General features: G+C 46.2%; 1 protein-coding gene across 5 annotated transcripts in view; it reads left to right on the plus strand.

Annotated features, from left to right (window-relative positions):
• The first annotated feature begins 4,157 nt into the window (after positions 1–4,157).
• JARID2 (jumonji and AT-rich interaction domain containing 2) overlaps positions 4,158–21,966 on the plus strand; it is a 230,987-nt gene continuing 213,178 nt past the window's right edge. The window contains exons 1-2 of one of the 5 annotated variants that reach the window (XM_043450144.1): positions 4,158–4,472; positions 6,106–6,309. In XM_043450144.1, the coding sequence (XP_043306079.1) occupies positions 6,265–6,309 (45 nt within the window). In that variant the 5' untranslated portion in view covers positions 4,158–4,472; positions 6,106–6,264. Of the gene's footprint in view, positions 4,473–5,180; positions 5,334–5,456; positions 6,310–8,466; positions 8,610–21,966 lie in introns of those variants that run through there. The other 4 variants (XM_043450143.1, XM_043450146.1, XM_043450142.1 and 1 more) reach the window with 4 other exon arrangements.

A 21,966-nucleotide genomic window follows, 5' to 3' on the forward strand; every position in this document is an offset into this window, starting at 1 on the left:
CTTCTAAGTACACTGGCTTATAGTTATTTATAAACCTGATGTCAGTCAAAGATTATTTTGTATATCCCTCCTCCTAACTCTCTTCTCCCTACATACCAAGATAGACCTATATAAAATTAGAAACTTCACATAAAGTATTCAGTCACTTAGATAAGAATTATTGTCAGCAATCATTTCTGAAGCATAAATTTATCATATTGGGTGAAGCATGTCTCTGAGACTGTTTCATAGATATCAGCTCCTTAAAAAAAAAAGGCTTCTGTGGCCAAGGTAGTTTGGAAGACTATATGCCTCTTAGGGATTTTAAACTCTACAATAAAATACCTTTGGGTAAGTTAGAAATTCCAAATCTATTTCCTCAAAGAATCCTTTTCTTTCAGTACCTGGTAACATTTCATGGAATAATGTGTCTTGAATCACATTTTTTAAAATGAGGGAGGTGGCCTGCACACGGGATATGGAGGCAGGAGGCCTGGGTAAAAGGTATCATCAGATATCACAGAGAAATATAAGGTTGTATTAGGCAATTAATTATGTATAAGCATATAAAGATATTTGCCCTAGTAATCCTTACCTAACAATTATGTATTTAAGTCTACTTGGGGGGCCAGCACTGAGAGGGGAACAAGGAAGCACAGTCCAAAGGTCAAGGTAGGATTAGAGCCTGTTTGATCCACAAGATTTCTTTGGTGATAATTGAATTTAACCCTTTCATTTTATGTATGATGAAGTGAAGGCCCACAGGGGTCAAATGAATGACTTAAGGTCACTCAGGATTAATGTTAGGAATATCTGATTCCCACCCAGTGATGGACCTTATTGCCCAACGGCTGCCTCAGTATGAGACAAAACATGGCCCTATGAAATTTTCAATCTAATGAGGTGAGACATACAAAGATATAATCAGAAAACAAGACAACATGGAGCAAAGTTTAAAAGCTCAAAAATGGGGCTGAAGGTAACCATTCGAGATGAGGGATATGTTAATTAGCCTGACGGTAACAGCCATGTCAAAATGAGTATGCATATCCAAACATCGTCTCAAACCTTAAATACATATAATTATTATTATTTTAAAAATAATTTTTTTGGCTGTGCTGGGTCTTAGTTGTGGCACTCAGGATCTTCTGTGCGGCCTGTGGACTTTGTAGTTGTGGCATGCATGTGGGATCTAGTTCCCTGGCCAGGGATTGAACCCAGGCCCCCTGTATTGAGAGTTCAGAGTCTTACCCACTGGACCACCAGCAAAGTCCCTGTAATTTTTATTTTTAAAAAATGTGGCTGAAGTAACAGGGGCAATGAGAATTCAGGAGTGAGGAAGCCCAGTAGCCAGGCTCAACTGGAGTTAAGACTGGAGCTGGGGCCTTAAGGAGTATACAGCACTATGTTGAATTTGGATACTGTAAGAGGAAAAACAGTGGTGCTCCAAAACAGAATTGGAGATGATAAGTCAACAGACTAAGCGGCTGGCAATATTCTAAATAGTCAGGCATTAGAGTTTGGGTGAAACATTCATCAGTAAGCATTACTGGACCCTTTCAAATTCTGAGAAGTTTCTGGAGCTTCAGAGAGAATATGAGAAGTAGACAACATGGTCTCTGATTTTAGAAAGCTTATTTCTTTACTTGGAGAGGAGATGGGAACATAAGACAAAATTGGAGAATGTAAGCATGTAAGTATCTTATACAAAGGGCAGTAGGGGAAGATGGGCTGTTAAGGCAGGATTTCTGCAGAAGATGAGCCCTGAGTTGTTTCTTAGGAGAAACTTGGAGTTGATTCATGTTTGAAAACACCTAGGATAACTTGTGTCATTCCTTGCATTAAAAGGGAAGTTTCAATATGCATATAATGTAAGACTGTGCATTATTCTTCTGTCCTTGGTCTTTATTAACTTTTTAATTCTTTGTCATTTCTTATAGGAAATCAAGTGGAGGACTAGACTGCTTGATTCAGTCTGTGATTCAGATGTGTACCCTGAATAGTAAGGGCCTGCTTTTATTCCTGTTTGTTACCTCTTCCTCTTTCACATCCATCATGTTCCTAGTCTTCCTATGATGGATAATCGACCTAATTAAGAGCATAAAAGGTAAGATTAAAGGTATGATTTTAAGACTCTGCCCCATTAGTCACCATTCCCTCCAGCTAACCAGTTCCCAAGTCCTGTTGACTTTTGACATTCTAAATATTTCTCAACCTGTTCTCTGCTCTCTCTGCTCTTTCCTCTGCTGCTCGATTCAGATCATAACCATTTCTCATCTTATTTATGCAAGTACATTGCAACTGGATTCTACCTCTCTTTCCTTCAATCCTTAACTTCATCTCTCACAATCAGAATCACTTTTCAAATACGCAAAGCCGCTTTATACCTCTAGTGAAAATCCTTCTGAGCTTCTTTTTAGCTTACAGGCAAAGTCCAAAGTGGCGTGCAGAACCTTTCTGGTTCTGGCTCCTGTTCACCTCTAAGTTTTATCTTTGGTTACTTCTAAACAAAACAGAATCCCATCCATGAGTGTGGTTGTTTTTTTTTTAGGTCTCAAGGATTTTATTTTTTTAATGCAGTAAAGTTGCTCAGCATACTTCAAACTGCTGAACTCCTACTTATCCTTCAAAACTCCTTCATTCCCGGTCACCTCAGTAATGCATTCCCTTTGCCACCTTTTCATAGTGCAAATACAGTACTTTTCAGAGGTATCGTAATCAGTCATGAGTCTGCCTTTTCTACTGAGCTGTGTGCTTCTTAACAAAGGACTTTTGAGTGCTGTCTTCAGATGAGATCAGTGCTGGCATATAGGTCCTGTAGCAACACTGTACCTAGTGAGGTCTTCCCCTACCCTCGCATTCCTCACACCACGACTTGAATAGGTCAAGAAAAGTGCTGGAAGGGTTAAAATCATCAGGAGAAAGAGTGATATTCACTGATAGAAAACGAAAAAGAGGAGTAAAAAGACAGGAAAGGTAAAAGGAAGTTCATCAGGAGATAGTTACTTCCACAACAGGGAAGGCTTTCAACCCCTAAAAAGACCAGTCTATTTTCCTTTTCAGGGAAAACAACATGAATGTTATTCAAATCTTTTGGAAATGAGCAAATTCCTTCCTTTCGCCTGCCCTCCAGCCTCAACTAGAATGGTTTTTATGTGGTGACCTGGAGTTGGTAGCTCAGCAGGGGAGTTCTCTGCCTGGGGACAGAGAAGCTTAGCCTCAGAGGCTAGCTGAGAGAACCTAGAAGAAACCCACCTTTGTTCTTAAGAATTTTGCCTGGGGAAGGGCAGATCTGACATTAAACCTCCTGAGAGCTGGCTAAAACCCTGAGTGTGGAGAAGTGGAGACTGCCAGTATACAGGTCATAATAATCAGAAAGTCTCTTGAAACCACCTCATTGTAAAAAGTCAGTTGTATAAAGTCACTTGGGTGGCCAGTATGGAAAAATGAAATCTGTTCTATTGGGTCCTTCAGGATATGTGCCATATGAAGGCACAGAAGGTCATTTATTTTTATGACTGAAATCAACATATGACACATTATTTCAATTTAGAAAGCAGATCTTTTAAAAAAAGGTAAAGTCATAATTAAAAAGCATTTTAAAATAGCACTTTATTGAGAATTCCCTCGTGACCCAACCGTTAGGACTCTGGATTCCACTTCAGGGCCACGGGTTCCATCCCTGATCAGGGAACTAAGATCCAGCATACCATGCTGCGCAGCAAAACCAAAACTTTGATTTACAGAAATCTTTTAATAACGTGTCTGGTTCTTAGCTGGGCTAACATTATTACATAATCCACTCCATAGGATGTGATGATCACTAATTTGTTGATGAGGAAATTAACCAGCTCAGACAGGCCATCCCGTACCTTTTAGGATAGGGCCCAGGGTGGTATGACAGGTCTCTCACCTCCAGTTTGAGACCTTTCTAGACACTCCTCAAACACTTCAAACACTGACTCTTCAAACGCTGCTGTAGATAAAACCTAACGATTATGATACTTCCTACATAAAGAAAATCTAGGGGATGGGAAGGAGAATTGAATGTATAGGAATGAATATGAAGGCGTACTTAATTCCACTTCCCGTTTCTTAAAAGAACTGCCCGAGAGGAGATTCTTTAAAACACTACTCTACATTTACGGTGCGAATAAGGAAATTAACAATGCAGACTGGCTAAGAGAGACTTGAAGTAGCTAATAAGGCGAAGGCCGAAGAGAGACACCGGGGCTGACTCCTTCCTTTAGATCAACGATTAAATGAGCACAACAGGGGGCAGAGGCAGGTAGAACGCGGGTTCTCGCGTGGCTACCGCGGGTGGTATTCCCGGCACTCGGCGTTCCAGACGCTTCCTCGCGGTGTGCGGGTCTGTGTGGCTCGGACTCCATATTCCACTCGTTTCCCCTCAACGTTGTAGCCTCGCTAACAGGCACTCCAGACGCAAGAGACGCCGGGACCAGCCAAGATCCAGCGCGATCTCTTAAAAGACGGTGATGATTTTTTTTTTTGTTGTTGTTGTTTTTTTTTGGTAGGAGGCGGCGGCCGGGGCTTCCCTTTTGGGGTCCCCCGACGCCGTCCTCGCCCGCCAGGCCGCTGCCGCGTCGGGAGGTGGCCTTTCCGCGAGGTGACCTCGGGCTCCCCCCGAGCCCGACCGCAGCACGCTCCGTGTGGAGACGCGAGGCGGTGTCCTGAGGTGACACCGGCTGTGCCGCCGAGGCAGCAGGCGCCGCCGATCAACTAGTTCGCACCGAGGATTCCTCTTGGTGCGTGGCCCAGTTTTCCTCAGGACGGGCTCCAACCCCTAGCCGACACCGCCCCCCGCGCCGCCACGCTCCGAGGCCTTCCCCCGGGACGCGGCGCGTCCCTCCCCCGCCGCTCGGCGCGGGCCGGCGCGCGCGCGCGCGCGCGATTCCTCGATTCCACAGGCGGTTCGCGCCGCGGGTGGGGGCGGGGCGCGAGGGGAGGGGGCCGGCCGTCGCCGGGGGAGGGCGGCCGCGGCCGGGGGGCGGGGGCGGGCCGGCGTGGGGAGTTCCTCGCTCGCGGACCACACGCTCTGCGGGCCAATCCCGAGCCAGCCTCGCTCAGTGTCACACGCGGGACACGTCCAAGCGTTTGTTGGCAGGGCCAGCGAGGGGGGCGGGGGCGGGGAGGTGGGGAGGGGAGTTGAGTGACAGGCTTGCGGGGCAGGCTGGGAATTGTAGTTCCCAGCGCCCATGGCCATAGCCATTTTGTAGTCGGGGGACTACAACTTCCAGAAGATCAAGGGGACCATTCTAAGGTGCCCCGGGAATAGGCGGCTCTCCCCGGGGCCAGGCGTCCTGGGGCACTGGCACCCAGCAGCCCGGCTGCAGGTAGACACGCGGCGAGGCGGGGGCTAGCGTTGTGGCGGCCGAGGGGTGAGCGGCAAGCTGGGGAAAGGGGGTGAGGTGGAGCGACCGAGCGTGCCATGCATTGAGCTAGGGAGCCTCTCTCAATTCCAGTCTTAGGCTCGGCGTGGGAGCGATGCCTGCAGGGTAGCCCGGGAAGGGTTCGTCGAGGCCTCTTGGGTGTCTCGTCGACGGGGCCATGGGGGTCCTCTGGGCTGGGCCAGGGGCGGTCGGCACTGGAGTAGGCGGGCGCCTGGTGGCCCAGCTGTGGGAGTTTTCGGCTGACGTCCGGTGGGGAATTATCCGAGGAGCCCTAACTTGTATAAAAGCAGAGTCCATTTAAAGTTGGGCTGGATAGCCTCTCTCTCATTGGTTAGGGGGCTTGGAAAAAAGAGACTCGGCGAGCCCTCGCTGTGGTGCTGCCGCCGCCGCCGCCGCCGCCGCCGCTGGAGTTGACTCTTCTGCTCGCACTGCTGCTGCAGCACAAACGTGACTTCCAACATTTTTTATTTATCTTTCCCTTTTCTTTTCCAAGATGTAACTACAGCTCAGACACTAAGGACCTTCACGTTTCGCTGATGTAGTTTTTGGAGGAAAAAGGGGGGGGAGTGAAGGGCGTCGGTTTTTTTTGTGTGTGTGTGTTTCGGGGGAAATTTTCCATTATGAGTGTTTTACTAAAGTGAATTTTTTTTTTTGTTTGCTTCGTCTTTGGCTTTTTTTTTTTTTTTTCCCTTCCCAATTTCGGATTTATTTCAAGGCGAATCAGGCTTTGGGGAAAGAGGAAGAAAAGTCGGATTACAAGATCAGCCACCACCAACAACAATAAAAACCACCAAGATATTTTTTTGCAAATTTCTGACGGCTTTAAATTCATGAAGCAATTGTCCCCTTTTGCAATCAGCATTTGGATCTCAGAATGAGCAAGGAAAGACCCAAGAGGAATATCATCCAGAAGAAATACGTAAGTGCTCCTAACAACACATCCTTTGACTTGTAGTTTTAAGCAATGGCTGTGAATGTCAAGTTTATAGATAATTCTGCAGCTGAAGGGTTTGAAATACAGCGTCCGATAAGGCTGTTTCTTTCTTTTCTGAAAGAAGGCTTTTCAGGCAAAGTCGTGTCTGCCTAGTTTGGATGAAAAAACAGATTGGTGTAGCGATACCTCCAGTGAATAAATTGACCTCGAATGACACAACCATAATCTAGTTTTAGATGAAAGGCAGGGGATTTTGGTGGAGCCTAGTCGGGGAGGTGGGGGCTGCGGTAATATAACTAAACTGCATTCTCGGGCGGATTTGTCCCCATATTGCACTTTGCATGCAAATGAGTCTGTGTTATTATTATTAATGTTATTTGGGAAATCGTGTAACGCGTGTGTGTTGGAAGCCCTTTAAGTTGTAATCGAGGGTCCGATTATGGCGATCTTGTTCCTTGCACTGGCACATCAAATTTAATGTATGTGGTCGTTTTGGCTTATTTGGTTCGCGACATAAACCAGTTGGGAATCATGTTACAGGGAATGCATTTGTTGGGATTGACTTTAATAATGGGACTGGTTTTGTTTAAAAATTCATGGTTTCCAGTTTTAGGGGAAAAAGACATAGAATATAGTTAACGTTTTTAAGTAGGCATGTGAATGTAAATGTAAGTGACTACAATTAATTTCTCCCAGTTAATTGGGCTTCTGAAATTTGGTGATTATTCCGAGATTTAAATGGTTTGGAATAGTTAAATTTGTTTTGTGCATAGTACAGCTACGTTTTGATTGGCATGGGGAGTGTTTTTGTTTTGTGTGTGGTGGCTTTTTTTTTTTAAGTTTGGGGGGAGGGAGAGGAGAGGGGGGACCGAGGATTAACCAAATATGCACTCAAGTGATCGGTGATTAGCTGCATGCTTTAAATCAAAGAACCCATTAAAAAAAAAAAAAGGCCGAATGAACACACATTAGGAATAAAGCAATGTTATAAGAAAGTTTGATTTAACTCGGGTGGACAAATTGGTGTTAATATTTTCCCTTTTTGAGCACTATGATGTGTGTAATGGGAGATGACCTTCGGGGCACTGGTTTTGTAAAAAATAGATTTAATGGAAAAGCTGAATACCTCTTCTTGAGGGCTGACCCTAACCTAGACACATAAACTTCAACTATGAAAGAAATGCAAGGTTAAATAATCAAGCCCAACTTAAAAACGCTGGTCCCTAAAGAATATAAGAATTAAAATACATCCGCATTGCAGAGGGCTGAGGAGAATGCAAAGGACTAGTTTAAACTCGGGCTGTAGAAACTGCAGGGAGACAAGCTTGCCTGCGAGCGTGGACGCCTTCCCGGGGCACGTCCGATCCGGGTGCAGCCACAAAGCAAAAAGGGGGTAGAACTTGGACCAGAGCCACCCCCGCCCCCATCCCAGCCCTCGCTAAGTTGGGGAGCGGCGTGGGGTGGGATTTTTTGTTCCCGGTGGTCAGCGGATTGTGTCGATTCCGGGCGTCCGGCTGCCTGCCCGCGGCTGGCGGCGGCCGCAGGAGGCAGAGCACGAGTTAACGCTCGGGGAGCGGAGCCTGTGTTCCTGACGTGCTCGAGCCGGTGCGGCGGCAGGGGGGGCGCGCGGGGGTCGCGGCGGGCTGGGCCGGGTCTGGGAGGCCGCGGGCGGCCTGTAGGGGGCGGGCTACGGGCTGCGGGCTCGGGGCGGGAGGGCGGGCGGGAGAACGGATGGGTGGGTGGGGCGCGGGGGCGGTGCGGCCGGTCGGCCTGGGGAGGGGGCGGCGCGGCGCGGCGAGCGGGGCGGGGGCGTGGCGGGGAGGGGGCGGGCAGCGCTCGGCTGCGGCGGGCGCCCCCCAGCGCGCGCACGGCCGAGCATGGCGGCGGCGGCGCGGCCGGCTCCCCGCGGCCTGGCCCGCCGGCTCCAGTGCGGGCCCGGGAGCAACAGGTTAAGCCGGCTAGACGTCAGCGCGCCCCCTCCCCGCCCCCCGGTTCCTCCCCCGCCTCGCGCCGGCCTCCGCCCCCTCCCTCCGCCCCCCGCGGCTCCGGGTTCCCGGACGCTCAGGCCGGGTTCTGTTGTCATTGTGACGTCACAAAGGGACGGGCCCGGGTGGAACCTTCTCCTCCGTGACGTCAAAAGTCGGGCGGGAGGTTCCAGTGCGGCGGGGCTGCGGGGGCGGAGGGAGCGGTGGTGCGAAGGCGGGGGCTGCCGCGCGGGAGGAGGAGGAGGAGGAGGATGCGATCGGCCTCGGCCTTCCGCGGCGCAGCGCCGCGCTGCCCTCCAGGTGAGCGCAGGGAGCCGCTGGGAGCCTGGGGTCGCCTGGCGAGCGCCCCCGACCCTGCTCTTGTTCCGTTTCGGGGGTGGGCAGCAGGCCGAAGACGCCTCCTGTCTGCGAAAACGTTTTCGCTTTCTCTGTTTCCAGGTCTGCTGACGGCTGTGTCATTATTGCGGTGGTGGTCGTGCTTTCTCGTCAATGCTTTTGCAAAGCAGGGAAACTTAAGTGGGGCAGCTTGGCTTTGCAGGAGAACTGCGTGATGGGTTTGGCCACCTTGTCAACTTTAAGTCGTGTTGGGGATGTCACGGCAGGATGTGGCGGGGCTATGCTGCACGGCATCAGCTGTTGGTTTTTCTGGAAGCCTTGAAACACCAGAGTGGCACTTATTCGCTATGCCAGCTCTAGGCCTATGGAGTAGTTCATGGGTTGGGGCAGACGGAAGACGACCAGTCATTGGTAGGTGTCCTTTGAAGAGCCCTGGACTGCAAGTCTAAGGTGTCCTGGGCTCAGTTCTTCAGAACGAGAGCACGAGAGGCGGGAAATCTAGGTTTATTTACTCTTATGTAAAATAGAAAAAGTAATACATGCTTTTGCCTTTTCAGTTTATCAGAGATCGCGTGCGTGAGATGATGTGCGTGGAAGATGTAAAACTGTTCTGTTTCTATGTAAGATGATATTATTGAGCTGGTGGAAGGCAGCGCATTCCCTACAATTGGTCTCCAAAGCCTTAGATGCCTGCCGCGTTGCCATTTACTGCTTTAGCAAAACAGGGTTTGGGGGTGGGATTGTAGATGGCAAGCTTTGGGAAAAATGATTGTTATATTTCATATTAAATGACGTCTTTGAAAAAACTCATAAATTGCAGTGTAATCCTGTCTTAATTGCTGGGCACGATTCCCACTACAGTACCTTAAATACTGAAAACATTTGCCTTTCAAAGCCCCAATCCACTTGGACAATAAAAAGTTACATGTTTTGCTCTATGGGTATTTTATGCCATTCCTGTCACTCCACTGGTTGGTTATTGCTGTCGAGTATAACAGATAAGATACCTAGACTTCAAAACTATTTGATATCTGATGCTTTATAGAAGGTGTGAGTTTGAAATAGATATCTCTGCCACATAAAGATATGATTCATTGCAGTTAGCAGGAAAACAGATTACCAGTTTGATTTCTAGGACAGCTCAAGAAGAATTTGTAACACTAGAATGTAAATTTTAGGTATTTAATTTTCTGATTTAAAAGTGCAGTGTGATTGAAAACTGTGGGAAAAGTTTGTGTTACAAGATTCAAAAGCAAAGTTTACTCTAATTGCATGAAATTGTGAAGAGAAAAAGTAGAACTACACCAAAATGTAGTGGTAGGATTTATAAGTTGGTGTCCGTCTCCCCCCCCCCCCCGCCCATTTTACACCTAACTGATTTATTTTACGGTTCTGGGGCCGGGGAACACGCGCATACCTTATTTAATTGCTGTATTTTTTTCTTTTTTGAGCTGTTGAGGTGGCTTGCTTTCCGCCTCTTTCTAGTAGTGGAGAAAACCCATTCTCTTTTTCACATAAGTCTCTGGGCAGAAACAGTTTAGCAACAATCACTGCCTGGAGAGATTATGGAAGGAATACTGTCAAGAGTCCGAAGTGTGTTGCTGAAATTTTTTAAAAAAATTCATCTTTAAAAATAATCCAATTTATGATTACCTGGGTTATTACTTTACTGTAGACAAGTATCTGACTTGTGTGTCCCCCACAGCCGTTGGCCCAAAGGGCCAACTAGAATTACTTGGTGCTTAGATGGTTTCATGGCTGTTTCCTGTCCTAAGAGGTCAGACCAGTTCTTGTTGCTTGGCTGAGGGCTGTTGACTCACTTCCAGATGCCTTGGAAAGAACTCCAGTGTTAATCTTAACATATATCCTGCTCCAAAGGTTATTTAAAATTTCCTCCTTCAGAAAGAAAAAAATTCTTTGGAGTATGTAACCAGTGTCTTTCAGATTTTAAATAGAACCCTTTTCTTCTTTTCAGACATATGGGAAAGTCATGTTAAGCCTAACATTGAAATACTCAATAAAGGCTAAGCTGAACTTTTTTTTTTAGTTTAATGAGAGTTTTATTTAACCTAGTATACTGAACACATGATCATTTATTTTAACATATAATCAATACAAATAGAAATCTATACTAATCTACCTTTTTTTTCATCTTGTGTCTTTGAAACCTAGTATGTTTTTTTGATCCTTACAGGACAGCTCAATTTGGACAAGTCATTGCTTCGTGTGACTGAACATATGAAGCTGTCCTACTGAACAGTCCAGATCTGTGTAACCAGAGCTGTATCTCACGTAGCATGGTGTCTGCGTTGGTGAAAAACATCAAGTCCTACAAAATCGAACAGTAAAAATTACAGGGCTAATGGAAAAATAAGGATAAAACATGTCACTCAAAACATAGGCTACTTTGGTAAAGCGAACCATAATGAGTTAGTAATCTGGATCTGGAAGAATGACATGAAATGCTCAGGTAGGCAGCTCAGACTCCAGAGTGAATTGTAAAAATTGAGAGGTGTTACACTGGCAGTATTTTTATAGAGTACAACTCATGTTGCCAGGGCAGTATAGATGGAAGGATTCTGTTAGCTGTAGGTAGGCATTGTTGGGGTTTTTTTTTTTTGCCTTATGGGGTTTTTTTGTGTGTGTGTGAAGATGAACTTTGAGTTTTTTGGTTGATGCACACTTTTCTAGTTCGCTGCAAGTTTTTTTTTTTAATTGTAAATGCATGCTGAAGAGATTGTTTAAGTTTATTTTTAAGGTCTTTAGGTTTATTTTAGGGTTTTTAGGTTTATTTTTAAGGTTTGCCGTTGGTCATGCTGGTCTGAGGACCTGACTTTTTAATACTCAGCCATACGTTTTTTAGTCTAAGAAGTTTTGTTTTTGGAATTCTGCTTGTATGGTTCTGATTTTCCTTCTATTGGTCTGTGTCTAAATATTTCCCAGGATCGTAGCAACAGCTCTTGTACTAACCACCTTCCACCTACCCAGCCTACCCAGTTCTTCTGGCTGAAGGACATCCTGGCTGTGACATCCCTGCATGAAGCTCCCTGCCAGTGGGCAGGCCCGGGGAGTGTGTGCTTCTGTCCCCTTTGGCTCTTACCCACATAGAAGGCTTGCCAAGTGCCAGTTGTTTGTTCCCAAATCTGGTTATTCCAGTTAGACTTACTGCAATTTCAGTTAAATATTATATAAACCTTTGAACGAGTGTGACAAGAGAGTTGGTTTCTATGAAAACTTGAAGCTGAATGGGAACCCTTGATAAAAGTGAATTACTGTAAAAACGAGATTGTTAAATTAGATGTGGGCCTGCTATTTAAAAGACTTGGGGGAAATCTGTAAGATTTCGCATCCATTCTGCTTTGCAAATGGTTCCCTTTTAAGAACCAAGCTTCATTTATGGCTGAACTCCCTTCCCATCAAACAAAAAAGCTTGACATGGAATACCACGAATTCTCAAAATAATGTGTAACAAAAACTTCCCTGGTGGTCCAGCGGTTAAGAATCCGTCTTCTAATGCAGAGGACACTGGTTCGATCCCTGTTCTGGGAACTAAGAACCGCCATGCCTCGAGGCAGCTAAGCTGGGACACCACAGTGGAAGCCTCTGTGATGCAGCTGAGACAAAATAAATAATTTAAAAAAATCTGTAACTAAAAGCATATTTATGTGTTCATTACATTCACTTGTACGTATATATGTATATGCTCAACCTATATACACATATATTAAAGACTTACTGCTTAACAAACTTTACGTTAGCTAACCAACTTATGGTCCAGCTGTAAGAGTGCTTCCATTATATTTAGCCTTAATCCCCAAATATTAAACTAGACTTCCTTATCTAGTTCATGCCAGGTAGCGAAGATAAAATGTGGGTCCGTTAGAATGGCTCTGCTGAGGTAATTTGTAATACTTTCAGAGTTTGTGTCATTCTCAGGATGGTGGGCGTAGAAAGATGAGTGATTTTACACTTCATTTTTGTGGAGTTCAGAAGCTTATATCTTGTCCAGCAACTTTAGTTATTTTGTCTTACTTAGGAGATATGGTAAAGGTCTGTTCCGTTTCAGATCCTTAAGCCTACCTGTTAATGGAAGGGAGACCCGCTGAACTTCAGTTGTTGCTGAGTCCGTTTCTCTTGCTTCTCTCTGTCTCCCATGGGTCTGATCTCTTTGCTCCTCTGACTGCCCGCCCTTGCTCTGCAAACCTTGGTTCCTTTTCCAGGCCCCAGACTTGGTGTTTTGGGTCCCTTGCGTGTCCATAAAGCCTTCTCCATACTTGCTCCTTCATCTCAGACCACTTTCATTCCAGGAGGTGGGAACTCGGATGACTTTGGTCTCCTGTTTTTAAAAAGACAATTTGAGTGCATTTTTTCCTTATCCTTTTAGAGTATAATTTTTCTTGACTTCTGACAACCCTGTGGCCTTCTGACAGTCTCACACTTTGCAATAAGGGTTTTTCATTCATTTTTGATTCGGAATAAAATTGTCAAAAGTAGAGCTGAACCTGCTCCCGGTTGATTGATCTGCCTGCTCCTGGCCCGTCCTGTCCTCCACCTCTTGCAGGTGGCTTTTGTCTGTCTTCGTTCTCTTGTTCTCTTTGTCAGGATGTGTAGGGTCGGGGGGGGGGGCCCACATTTTGCAGAGGTGGATCCCGTTCCCAGGGGCCAGGTCTTGGGCCCACCTGAGTGGGCAGCTGGGCTCCAGCCCTGGGCTCTGTGCTTCTGTGGGGCTTGCTTTCTACTTCCCCTGATCTGTTTGGCCACAAACTTGACTACTTTTGTGAGGGGGCTCGCCCATGCCTCTTAGGACTTTTCTGCCATTTGAAGAATTGTACCAGAAGAGCTTGGACTGTAGGAAACACACTAGCATCGTGAGGAGAAGACCCAGTCAGTTCTGAAATAACCTCCCACAGTTATTGTTTCTCTAGTGAGCTCACAGGAGAGGAAGAGACTGTTGAGTCCATTTTACAGAAGGGAAAACTGAGGCCAGCAGACCCTGGCCAGAGAGTGAAAGGCTGGATCTCCTCCCCATATTTTAGTCCACATGAACTGGAGGTAAAAGGAATGATCAGAGTAGCCCCAGGAGGTGGAGAAAAGGCCATAATAGAGGCTCTTGGCAGCCTTTGGAGAGGTTTTTTTATACTTGAGAAAGTTGGGGGGAAGTTGAGGCAGTTTGTCAGCCTCTATAGTAGGAGTGGATCTGTTGCAAGTGAGTGTTTGTTGTTTTTTTAAACACCAGTTGGTGGAGCTACCCTCTTCTCCCTAGCTGCCTGTCCCCTTAGTCCTGATTGGAAAAAGCCATGAGGTCCCAGTTGCCCTGGGGCCCGGCTGATGCTTGCTCTGTGTTTTATAAGTGCCCCCACCCCATCCTGTCCAGTGCACCTGAGAGCTGACCCGGGCTGTGTTTGCTCTCCAGGCTTCTGAATTCATTTGGTTTTGCAGGGGCTGTGACAAATAGGCTTCGATGCTTTTTCTGGCAACTTTATTGTTGCCCCTGACTTTTGCTGCTTAGGGGACCACGGGGTGCTCGGGGAAATCATTTGCCCTCAAATCCTCACCAGGGTCTGGGCTGGGCAGTCAACAAAGACTGCCCAGATGTGTTAATGAGGCTGAGTGAGTAATGAGAACATTACATGTAATTACTCACATATTCATAGGATGTATGAAGGCCTTAGAAAGGGGAACCCTACTGACAGTCTTGGGAGCTGATTCTGAGAGCTGGTGAGGCCTAGAAGGCCTAAATTGGATTTTAAGTTCTAATTTTGTAAGTCTGTCAAGCTCCACCACCCATGAAGAGGTAGGCAGTGAGCACTGAAATACGGGCAGCAGTGTTTAGTTACCAGGAGTCCTAGAAGGTCATCATATTCATAGCCACACATTTTGCCCCTTTGTATTCCCTCCATGGCTCTTGTCACGTATTTTCTCCAGTACAACCAGCAGTATTTTTGGGTAGGGTGTGGGGTGGGGGTTTTCCACCAAGAGACCCTCTGGTTGATGTGACTGAGTCCCCCAGGGGGAATGTTGGGAGACTTTCTGGCACCCTGTTTTTGTGGCTCTCTTCTTGAATCTGGGTGTTCTTTCTCCATTTTTCCCCCAACCAGAATTTGGGTTAGAGCTTCATCTACAGTGGTTGTGTGTGCTCTCAGTTCTCATTTCTACCAGCTGTTGGAAGTGTTCGGCGCCTGTGGGGGCAGAAACAGGTGCCAGGAGGAAATGAGAAGGGATTAGGGCTGTGCATGTGTTTCTTGCGTTCACTCCCCGCCTGGTTTGCAGGAGGGGCGCCGCGTGAATGCTTCCTCTGTTCAGCAGCAGTTGGCCGTCGACCTTCTTCGGACTCGTCGTCTCCTCTGCTTTGTGTCCATGCCTCATGGCTTGTATGTGGGCTTGGGGAGCTCAGCGCCTCAAATTGTGAGGGGCTTGTTCTGAATGTGTAGGGCACCTCTGTGGTCCTAGCAGACAAGACTGGGAATAGGAGCTGAGCCCAGGGTTGAGCCCTGTGTTGCGCTAGCTGTGTGACCCGGGGCAAGCCACAGAACCTCGCTGAGCTGCTTCCTCACCCGGAAAACTTGTTCCATGCACCTCACAGACTTGTGGCTGGGAGGGTCAGTGAGATTTTTGATGTGAAAGCACTTTGTAAACTGCATACAGTGCACAAATCCTCAAGAAGGTATGATTACACAGTTGGAAATCACCAACCTAGAGATAGGAGGCCTGTCAGCAGCCTTCCAGGCTGACTCAGAAATGAATAAATCAGATGAATTCTCTGCCTCTTAACAAGCCAAATGAAGAGCAACAGATACTCTAAAGTCCGTTTTGGAATATGGAACAAAGCTTTAAAGACTAGAAGGTGATTATGTTCAGTATCTTGTAATACACCTGTAATGAAAAGGAATCTGAATAAACAGTGTAAAAGATGTGTAGCAGAGTCACTTGGCCGCACACCTGAGGTAGCACCGTGTTGCTGGGCACGCAAGACTAACACGATACAAGTGGACGGCGGTGTGATCTCCTCCCGCCCCCTCTGCTGGTGGGCTCTCTTCTGCATTGTCCAGCACCTGATTTCTGAGCCTGCTTGGGTGGTGAACTAGAGTGACAGAGTGAGAACTCAGCTTAGAGCGGCACTGAAGCTTTCCACAGGGGCGGTCAGTAGTCCTTGAGCTTGCGCATTGACTCGTGCTCCTTCAGCGCATCAGGTCTCAGCGCCGTACAAAGCCCCTGCTCTGCCTTGCGCTTGGGGCTACCCTTTCCACTGCAGCTGACCCAGCCTCCTGATCTTTGCACATCCTGGTTCCTCAGCTTGCTTTGGGCCCGATTGCCTACCTTGACCTCTCTGTGACCTGATTGGACAGCCTGCCACTGTCTTCCTCCCATCAGGCAGAGCCAAGCCCCCTTTCTGTGAGCCTGCCTCCTCACAACTACCTCTCTGGAATGAGTGTTTGTATGTATCTCACCCTGTTAATCCCACATGAGTAGAGGCTGAATTTTCTGTCATCACACAGTTTAGGAAATATTTGCTGAGTATTTAAAATCCTATCCAGTGGTGGGAGGGAATTGGTAAGGATCGAGTGGAAAACGGTGAGCTTTCAGTAATCAGAATTTCACAGCTGAGAAAAAAACAGGTGTCTAGGAACAAAGGTTGCACATTTTACCAGTGACACCTCCAGGGCATGAAACCCAGCCCCTGCTACAGCGGAAGGCCATCTGGGGATTCTGCCTTTGGACCCATTTTTCAGAGATATGTTCTCCTGCCAGGTGTATCCTCAGTTATCCATGATAACTGCAGTCATTGATTCATTTTCATGGGAAAATAAAATCTACATGTAATCCCCATATGTACTTGGGCCTTTAATGTTTGCCCCTGTTTGAAAATGATTATATTGTCCTAGAAGTCATTCATTGCAAACAACACAAAGGTAAAATCTATTGCAGTCACCTACGGGGTGTTCCTGCACTTCACAAATGTTGTTTTACATATGTGGGCTCTTACTCTTAAATGATAAGTCTCTTCTGGGCTCTTTGCATTTATATCTCATTTCAGTTACCAAAAGAGGATTCTGCATCATTATTGTTTTAAAATTGTTTGTTTTTGGTTGCGCTGGGTCATTGTTAACTGTGCTCGGGCTTTCTCTTGTTGGGGGTGAGCAGGGGCTGCTACTCTTGTTGCAGAGCGTGGGCTCTAGGGTGCATGGGCTTCAGTAGTTGCCACACACTGGCTAGTAGTTGTGGCCCATGGACTAAGTTGCCTTGAGGCATGTGGGGTCTTCGTGGACCCAGGGGTGGGACCCGTGTCCCCTGCGTTGGCACATGGATTCTTACCCACGGCACCACCAGGAAAGTCCCCTGCCCTGCCTTTCAATAGCTGCTGGGCACCTGGTCGGTCTGTACCACAGTTTTCTTGTCCCATCTGTTTTTGAGGGCTTTTTCACACAGTTTGGGGGCTGTTGTCCACAGTGATGTGTGCAGTGTGCTTTTCCTGTATCTTTTTGCACCTTGATTCCAACTTCCTCAAAGTGAAATGGCCACTTTGTGTTACCAGTGTGTATGTTCAGGTCCCTCTTAAGGGCTGTTTTCTGAGAGAAAGGCTGCTCTAATTTACGGCCCCCCAGGTAGTGCCAGTGGGTTTGTTTGTTTGTTGTCTGCTTTTAAAAACCAATACAGGTACTTGTAACAAGTAGTAAAGATGTCAGTTGGGTTTTATTTAAGTTTCTGTTTTCTTTCCTTGTCCTCTCTCAGGGCATTAGAACTAAATGAGATGAGATATGGGGAAGCACTTTGTAAAACAAAATTGCTCCGAGAACACAACATGTTATTAGTTAGGATGACTGTGGCTGTGAAGGGAGAAGGGTCTGTAGGATTGTACAATTACATATTTCTCGTTTATGAAATGGTTCTTCTGTGAGAGCGTGATGTAACTTTAAAATGACCTGGAATCCCATTATTTTTACAAGTGATTTCAGCCTTGTTTGGGAGGTGGGCTTTGTATGGTTACAAAGGTCCCATTGGGCTCTGGCTTGAAAGAATATTTAGTTAAATACAGCCGGTATATTCTGGCTGCTTACCATGCTCTCATCCTGTAGTCGCTCAGTCTTTGTGAACCCATGGACTGTAGCCCCTCAGGCTCCTCTGTCCATGGGGTTCTCCAGGCAAGAAGACTGGAGCGGCTAGCCATTGCCTTCTCCAGGGGATCTTCCCACCCCAGGGATCGAACCTGTGTCTCTTGCGCTTCCTGCATTGCAGATGGATTCTTTACCATTGAGCCACCAGGGAAGCCTCTGACTCTGCTAGGGGTTAGAAAATATGACGCTGTCCTTGTCCTTAGAGAATTTACAGTTCAGCTGACAGCAGGGATGCCAAACTCTGGGAAGAGAACTGGTGGGTTTGGATTAATCACTCACCCTCAGTCTCAGTTTCTTCCTGCGTAAAATGGGGAGACTCACACCTTCATTTATTGGCCTCTCAAGGTCATTTTGGGGGAGGCACAGTCGGATGTTAACAGTCAGATGTGAAGTGTTATAAACTGTAGCTATCTAGATCAGATTATTCATATTTTAGGTCCCACAGGTCTTTGTGGCTGTAATTCTCCAGCCTCAAGGTTTGAAGAGGGAACACCATGTTTCTGGGTCATCCTTGCTGATTTCAGCTTGTCCGGGTTGTTTGAGAAAGAAGATAGAAATGAAAATAATATAGGTGCTTTTCCTTTCAATTTATGATAAAATACAGTGTGATGATTTTTATGGCACATGCACTTGTTGATTGTTCTGGTGCTGGCTTTTTATCGATCTCCCTCCCCGCCATGTGAGAATGAGGTGGTATCCCAGAACTGCTAAGAAGTAGCATTTAAGAGTATTTTTGGGTGGACTTCTTTGCCGCCTTTTTCATTCTTCAGTAAAGATGTCCCTTTATAGATTAGTTAGGACTTAGATGTTTGTCATTTTCACCTCAATTGCCCCTTCTTCCGTCCTTCTGCACAGAGCATGAATGCACTGTGTGTTTATTTTCAGCTTGTTACAGTGTCTTGGTGTTGGAGGGGGTAAGAGGCAGCGTGATGGGGATGAGCCGTGGCCTGGAGTCCCAGTTAAGTGTAGCACGTGACTCCTACCTGCTGTAGCAACCGACTCCCCATGCTGGTCCTCGACTCATACCACCTGACTGACTCCTTTCCAGCCTGATCACCCTAAGTGGCGAAGGGGTCTGATAGGTGCCAAATGGGCAGTCAACCTGGTTTCTTTTTTTAAAATTTTTATTTATTTTTAAATGTGGCATATTAATGTGTAAAAATGATAAGACACCTGGTGTTGCTCAGTAAAGACCTCATTCCTGATTCTTACATGGCTTTTGTCTTTGACATTCGATTCCATTCACTCTGCAGCCTTTTCACTAGGACTTGAGTTGGTGACAATTTTTTGAGAGGGGTGTTTTTTTGATATAGTTACTTCTGTACACTGCACCTCGTTCCGAAAAGGATTCAAGGCCATAATGAGCAGTCATCCCAGGAGCGAACAGTTTTTTCTTTGACCCGAGTGTATTCACTTTCTAAATGCCCAGAGTGACAGCCGGATTAAAATAATGGGCAGTGAGCACTAGTCTGCAACCCAGCAGTGTTTGGACTGAGTGGCTTTTTGTTTTAGCTCTGTAAACTTGACCTAAAAGCTTAGGTAAAGGCGAGGTTTGTTAAGTAATACCGGTATTGACACCCTGACAGAATTTTTAATGTGGAGGAATTTTAAAGTTCTTTAAAGAAATTTAAAGTTTAAAAAAGAATTTTGAAGTAATCCCCAGTGGTGAGCACATCCTTGAATAGCCGAGATCAGATTTCTGTTTAAATGCCAATGCAGTTCAATATCACCTTTCCCCACCGTACATGGTGCCAGGGAGAGTCTGGATCTAATAAATGAACTTTTCTTGGGGTAGCAGTTGGTAGATGTGAGTGACTACATGATTCTGTTCTGTGTCTTTAACTATGTTTGAAGAGTCTCATTCTGTATCATAATCCTCAAAACTGCTGTTAGGATTCCAAACCATTGTGGTTTAAACTTTGCTGGAATCTGAAAGGTGGTGGACGGAGTGAAAGGAAACCTCCTCTAAGTGAAGAACACTTCAGACTTGCCTGCTTGTCCCAGACTCTGGGCGTATCTTGGCCACACACAGGCCATGTCTCCTGGTGGAAGAAGGTGGGGGATACTTACTTGTTTCTTTGTCCTGGATGGTTTCCCCCCGCCCCAGCTCAGTATAAACACCATCATTTAGTCCTGCAGAAACTCCTGATACAAATGTGGACTTGCAAAGCCCAGAGAAGCACACGGAGAAGTGCACTGTTTTCTACTTGTGATAAATAAAAACTAATGATGCCATAAAAATGGGTTTTATTTTGAATCTGGTAAGCTTGGAAGCACTGGGAGGTGGGAAGGACGGGTCTGACTTGGAAATCTGAAGCTGAAAAGTGTGTGTGTGTGTTTTTTTTTCTCCACTTCCTGCTCCAATTATATGAAGTGCTTGCTACCCAGACACTGACATAGCCCCAAATGAAACACACTTTCTACTTTTTTTTTCTTTCCGTCTAACATGAGACTTGCTGAAGTTGTCATGTTATTTCCTTCCAGAATTTATTGGAGCACTAGGCAAAGCCTCTTGGGAGTATAAATAATGATGATTGTAAAGAACAGTCAGTTTACCAGGGAAGGCCATTATCTTTGACTTGCAAAAGCTTTTACAGCTGAACATTGTTTGCTTACAGTTGTTTAATACAAATGAAGACCTTAATGGTACCTATTGTAAGAGGAGTTCTTTTACTGTATTTGTACACGGAGGTCATCTCAATAAAGAGCAGAACCTCTCGCTCAGTCCTAACTGCCTGTTTGTCCAGGTTGGCGTTGTTGACTGTCCAAGGAAGCCTGGATGGCGCTTCGTGGCTGCCTTTTTCCTCCTGTCCACCGCACAGAGCCCTCCCTGCTGAGTGTGAAAAGATTTCTAAGGCTGACAAAGTGATTCTGAATGTGCTTTTAGAGTCTCTCCTCTAACTGCTTCCTTCCCAATTTCCGAATCCAAAGATGGTTTTAAAACGAATTTACGGGACTAGTCTAAGTAGGCACTGACATCGGATAAATATACTTAAATGGTAGGCTGTCATGCTCTTAATTAAAGCCCACAACATAGCTGCAGGGAAATAGGAAGACTGCAGTTGCACTTTTTATTTTTGGGGAGATTAAAGTTACCCCTCATCACACTTTTCAGTCTTAACTACAGAGTGTATATATATGCTTGGCATACATTGCTGTCCTTGGCTGCTGCATCTTTAGCAAAGTGTCAGCCCCTTTTAGCCTTTCTTTTTAGAAACTCTCATATCCCCAACTTATTCCAGTTCTTTTGGCAGTTCTTCAGCTATGTTTCTTTTGGCGTTCCACTGGTGGTTCAAGACGAAAGGCATCCGAGGCATCTCAGTCTTCCCTGAGTGATCTTGGATGTGAATGTGATTTTTTTTTTTTTTTTCCTCCCCCTCTTAAACAGTTCAGTAGTTTTTAGTATATTCAGAGTTGTGCAGCCATCACTGCGATCAGTTTTAGAACCTTTTCATCACCCTCAAAGAGAAACTCCATACCCACTGGCAGGCGCTCCACATCTCATCCCAGTTTTTCCAGTCTCTGGCAACTACTAATCTACTTTCTGTCTCAGTAAATTTGCCTATTCTTGACACTTTATGTAAATGGAATCAAACAGGATATAGCCTTTTGTGACTGGCTTCTTTCACTTGGCATGATGTTTTCGAGGTTTCTTCACTTTGTAGCGTGTATCCATAAAAAGGACTCAATTCCTTTTTTTATGGCTGAATAATACTTCATTTGTTTACTGCTCTTTGACCTATGAAGCTGTTCATCTCAGTCTGTGTCCCTGCATCTCTTGTGTTCTGTTCAGCAGAGGGCTGCGTGGGTGCCTTGCCTTTTTGGGGTGTGGTTCTCACTTTCCTCCCTGCCTGATTGCCACGCTTCACTGTGTGTGGGTGCCCACCGGGAGTCTCACTGCCTCTCCCCCTTTGCAAGCTCCCTTAGGCATGAGAAAGTGGTGGGGCTTGGAATTTCATCATAGGTTGATTGGCTTTCTGTGGGTACTCAGCTGTTTGGGGTTGTTGTTTTGGCCTTCAGGTGAATCTCTGCATGGCATTTACCACGTGGTTTTGGGAGGCGCCAGGACTTAAAAACCCTGGCTCCTCCCTGGGAGCCAGGAAGGATTGAGGGGTTGTTTTCCTGCATCACCTTTGGTTTTGACTTTGTCGTGGTTGCTGATGTGGACATTCTTTGCTGAAAGGTACAGGAAAGAGAGCTACTGTCTG

This window comes from Cervus canadensis, chromosome 28 (assembly GCF_019320065.1).
Source record: "Cervus canadensis isolate Bull #8, Minnesota chromosome 28, ASM1932006v1, whole genome shotgun sequence".
NCBI classification, from domain to species: domain Eukaryota; kingdom Metazoa; phylum Chordata; class Mammalia; order Artiodactyla; family Cervidae; genus Cervus; species Cervus canadensis.